The sequence below is a fragment of the Entelurus aequoreus genome, linkage group LG09 (assembly GCF_033978785.1).
Source record: "Entelurus aequoreus isolate RoL-2023_Sb linkage group LG09, RoL_Eaeq_v1.1, whole genome shotgun sequence".
Taxonomy (NCBI): Eukaryota; Metazoa; Chordata; class Actinopteri; order Syngnathiformes; family Syngnathidae; genus Entelurus; species Entelurus aequoreus.
Window position 1 is genome coordinate 61,010,996 of NC_084739.1, and position 5,310 is coordinate 61,016,305.

The window sequence follows — 5,310 nt, forward strand, 5'->3', positions numbered from 1 at the left end:
ATTTTGCAGCAGAGGCGGCTTAGGATCATTATGTCAGATTTCTGGAAGGTGCGCGGGATTACGGCGTCTCGAATCGTGCGCGGCGGCTCTCACAATGCGCGCCACTATTCGCCCCGGCCGCGATTTTTAACACCCCGTCTAAATATGAGCCGCAAACATAAAAAATCACACCGCCTCGGCTACCGCGCTAAAGCCGAGTCCTGTGACCGCGGATGTGGACATGGATCGCGTCCTTAAGCATGAGCGGATTAGGGGGAAGAAAAAAAAAAAGAAAAAAAAAAGAAACAAAAAGTGAGTTGCGAGTACTTGACTTGTCTTGAATCGAGTATCGGTATAGCGGCGGGGGGAAAGACGCACCAATCGGACCTAAAAAAATAAAAAAATAAAAATAAAAAAAATAAAAGTAAATTCAAATGTTGTCCTCCGGAGTCTGGAGCCATGTCCGCCGCCTCCTTCTCTGCGCGTCCTGCTCGTTAAAGACGACAATAATATTCCACCCTCTAATTGCTCATTCCGCGGACAAGAGCTGCGGATGTTCGGCTGGGGGCGGAGGGAGGGGGGAGGACATGGGGGTGGGCGCGCCGGGAGGGAGGGGGTTGTGGGGGGGGGGGTTACCGTGGAGATGGAAGACTCTGATAACCCCCCGTGTGCGCGGCACTGCCGGTGAAAGCCTCTCGCTACGTACTGGCTAATGATTGGCACGCTTGACAGTGATTGGCAGCGCTGCCATGGCAACGGCGCAGCGACACCAAGAAGACCAATAGAAAAGGGAAACAAAATGTTTCAATGCTACACTCAACGGCGGATTTAGGGGGGAGATATTATGAGGCTGGTGTCATTAGGCGATAGCCATTGAATCATTCGATCTCCTTTTTTTTTTTACGCGCAACTTCGCCGTGCTGGCTCTGGTGGTCGGGCGCTCGGTTCGCCCCCTCTTTTTTCTCCATCGTCCGGGTCGCTCTCTCAGGTCATTTCCATGGTTTTCCGATCGCCTTTAGAGCTTTATCCCTCCCATTTCTTCCTGCCCAACTTCGCTGATCGCCCGCTGCTCCTGGCGAACAGCGCGCCCGCCGCCCGGTCCCCGGAAGACTTGTCCATGTTCCAGCTACCCACACTCAACTTCTCCCCGGAGCAGGTGGCGAGCGTCTGCGAGACGCTGGAGGAGACCGGGGACATCGAGCGGCTGGGACGCTTCCTCTGGTCCCTGCCTGTGGCCCCCGGAGCGTGTGAGGCCATCAACAAGCATGAGTCCATCCTGCGCGCCCGGGCCGTGGTGGCCTTCCACACCGGCAACTTCAGGGACCTCTATCACATCCTGGAGAACCACAAGTTCACCAAGGACTCGCACGGCAAGCTGCAGGCCATGTGGCTGGAGGCGCACTACCAGGAGGCCGAGAAGCTGCGCGGACGTCCGCTGGGTCCGGTGGACAAGTACCGGGTGAGGAAGAAGTTCCCGCTGCCTCGGACCATCTGGGACGGCGAGCAGAAGACGCACTGTTTCAAGGAGCGGACGCGGAGCCTGCTCAGGGAGTGGTACCTGCAGGATCCCTACCCGAACCCCAGCAAGAAAAGGGAACTGGCGCAAGCCACCGGACTCACTCCCACACAGGTCGGCAACTGGTTTAAGAACCGGAGGCAACGAGACAGAGCCGCGGCGGCCAAGAACAGGTTGGTGGATTTTTACACTTTTTCCACCCCCCCACTCAACTTTTACCTGGGAAAAAAAAAAAAAAAAAAAACAGGAGACGAAAATAAAAAAAATTAAAAAATAAAAAGAGCTCCGGAGTTACTGGAACCTTTGCGGGAGATTCCACCGAGCCTACCCGGCTTGGGTGCGCCTCTAAGCGGCCACACGTTGCAGCATTGAGCGCGAGCAAAAAAAATAAAAATAATAATACGCTTAAAACGTTCCAAAAATGTCACTTTTTTCACGGATTTTTTAAACGACACTTTTACGCTCGCCGAAGAATAAACAACACCATAATAACCATAAAGTGAGATTTATTTGCACTAATGCAATGAAAACAAAACTACACAAAAAGGTCAAATAAGTTTTGTTTTTGCTGAAAAAAAAATGGCAGTATTATTTTTTTACAGGAGCTCCTGTTTATTTTGGACGTTATTAGCACTTTTTTTTTTTTACAAAGTATATATATATATATATATTTATATCTATATCCCACTGTATCTATTACAACAGTTACGGTAATATTTATTCACGCTCCCTCCTGCCCCTTCCACCCCCCCCATCCCTGCACACACTTTTAGCCGCATTTATCATTTTTTTTAATGTCACTTTGCATTGTTATAAGGAAGATTATCCCAGATTATAGTATTGATATTCATACTTAAAGCATTATGAGGCTATATTCATAACATTAAGTGTGGTATCATTCCACTCAAAACAATTATAATTGATTAAAAACAATACACACACATACACACACTGGAGATGAGCTAAGCCATATGAAAACTATTTTTAATGCTCTTGATGAATGAAGATATATATTTCCTCGCTGATATTATCCCGCCACGGTGGAGTTATTATTATGATTGCAGATGAACATTTAGGATGATTGCAATAAACTATACGTCACTCATTCATTCATGCAACATGAAACGCTGCAGCATGATGGAGGATGATTTATTTTTTACAAAAAAAAAAAAAAAAAAAAAAAAAAGATTAGTGCAGCAAATATGTGCAGAATTTATTGCATTTTATAGAAATGTGTGTTTTTTTGTTTTTTTTATGGGAGGGGGACATTTGCTCCAAACAGTGCAGTGTTTTGTGATGGAGGCATGCATGCATGGCATCATGGGGGCCGGCTTGGGGGTGCAAAGAAAAGGCGACCCCTATTTTGCAGGATGAGGAGGAAGAGGGGGGGTATTCATGGTGAAAAGAAAAGTCTAATTGCCATTTCTCTCGTTTTGCTGCAAAAAAAACTCACCCCTTTTCCCTTGCTTGCTTGCAGGCTGCAGCACCAAGCAATAGGACCCGCCGGCATGAGGTCCTTGTCGGAGGCCGGCCTCACCCCTCACAGCTCGGCCGAGTCGCCCTCCACCGCGGCCAGTCCCACCACCAGCGTGTCCAGTATGACGGAGCGGGTCGACACCGGAACCTCCATCCTGTCCGTCACCTCCAGTGACTCGGAGTGCGACGTATGATACGCAAAAAAAAAAGAAGAAAAAAAAAGAACAAACAAAACAAAAAAACACTCAAAACACACAAAAACACGCAAGAAAAAAAGAGAAATATTTACAGGGGAAAAAGGACCTGAGAGGAAGAAAGAAAAAAAAAGACTTATGAAATATCGCGGATGGAGGAGGCTGATTGATATAAATATTGAATAAAAAGAGATAAAGCACGTTGTTTTTTATTATTATTATTAAAAGCGCTTTTAAAAAAAGGACCCCTCCTCCTCTTCATCAAAAGCCCCCACACACACACCATAGACTCTATCGCATGTTTGTTTTTTTGTTTTTTCTGCATTCTGCAAAACGCAAGATGATTTTTTTCCCCCAACCAGGAGCATCGATGCAGATGGAATTTTAACATTTTCACCTTTTTTATGATGAAGATGATGATGATGAAGAAAAAGCCGTCAAGATGCACATTTTCATTTCCCCCCACCCCTCCTACCTTTGTTTTTGTTTTTTGTTGTTGTTTTTGTGTTCATCAGACAATCATTTCAAGTCATATACTGTATGACTAAGCACCTTTTTATTTTTTATTTTTTTTCCAAGAAAAAAAAAATAATCCTGTCACTGTGGGGTCGAACTACTTGTATGTTGATGACTGTATCAGATTTTTATTTTTTATTTTCAAAATTTTATATGGAATGATGTATATAAAATGTGGAACAAAAAAAAAAAGAACGCCATCATTCTCCCGCTGTGTAATATACGTGTAGAAATATGCTTGTAAATAATTATTAACGCCCACCCCATCACATCTTCTTGTTCTTCCTCTCGTCTCATCCTCTTTTCTACCCCCCCAAACCCACGAACCCACCCCACTTTTCTTGGTGTTCATAAAATATTTGTTCAAAACTTAAACCACTCCAGTGCTGCAGGCCCGTTTGTTGTTATTGTTGTTGTTTAAGGTGTGACACCATTACGCACAAACGGCGCACCCAAAATCCTCCCTCATAACAATGTTGTTGTTGTTTTTTAAATAATCAAATATAACATTTAATTGAAATGTTTGCATCATGTGCGTCTCTCGCATTGGCTAAACCCGTGTTCATATTGGCTTATTGTTAGATTACGCACGCATTAACGCGCATCTTTATGGCCGCAACTCACCTAAAACCTCTTATTGTCATTATTATCTTCTTACTGGAGCTCGAACCACGCAAATTCCTATTTGTGTTTATTAAAATAGGTGCACACATTCTAACCAACGACATGCACTTAAAAAGAAAAGAAAAATGCCGAGTGCCATTTCCCCCTTTTGTTTACGGTTGCTGGTGAATGCAGAAATTAAGTAAACGCGCCATTAAAGGGCCTAATCGCGATGGGACTCCTCCCCCGGCCCAGTCTGCCATTGTGGCCCTCTCAAAAGAGCTTTTCTTCCCGGGACGACAAGCATTTCCCCCCCTTTCTGCTCCTCCAAAAAAAAAAAAAAAAAAAAAAAAAGTGGGGGGGATTTCTTCTCTGCAAGTCTCTTTTTTTGTAGCTGAATCTCCAAGCAAGCGCACTACAATTATTTATAAGACACTTGCAGGATTTTTGTTGTACTTCTTTTTTTTTTATTTTTTTTATTTTTTTGGACACTCAGAAAAGTCTACCTAGCAACTGTAACTCCAAGGCATGCTGGGTTTGGAGCAGGAAAAATATGTAAAACAATTTAATATTGCAAAAAAAAAAGTGAATTTAGTGGGTCTTTTTTTTTGGACGAAACGCAACTTAATTAATCGGACAAAACACTTTTATAGTTGAGAAAAAAACGCCCAAAAGGAGGTGCGTCAAAATTATAAAGTATTATTTAAAATGACTAAAATATAGAACTTATTATTATATATAATGTTATATATTTTATATGATTTTGTACATTTGTATTAGCTAAAATAATAATAATATGATAAATAATAATACAATTCAATAGGTTTTGGAGATCGCTTATTTGGAAAGATGAGCCACTCGTGATTTAAATATAAGTATTAAGGATCTTGTTTATTCTTGAATATTTATCTGCACATTTTTCTGTAAAAATATTGCTAAAACATGATCACGCAGTCCATTTGGGCCGTGGGTTTGGGCGTGTCCCTGCAAATATGCGTATGTGTGTGTGAGAGAGTGTGTGTGTGT

The 5,310-nt window shown here is 43.1% G+C and overlaps 1 protein-coding gene across 1 annotated transcript; it reads left to right on the top strand.

The window, feature by feature from the left end:
• Positions 1–656: 656 nt before the first annotated feature.
• Positions 657–4,627, top strand: six3a (SIX homeobox 3a). The gene is made up of 2 exons (XM_062059075.1): positions 657–1,668; positions 2,973–4,627. Exons 1-2 carry the CDS (start codon positions 977–979, stop codon positions 3,163–3,165), a joined length of 885 nt encoding a protein of 294 aa, XP_061915059.1. The 5' UTR covers positions 657–976; the 3' UTR covers positions 3,166–4,627.
• Positions 4,628–5,310: the final 683 nt, after the last annotated feature.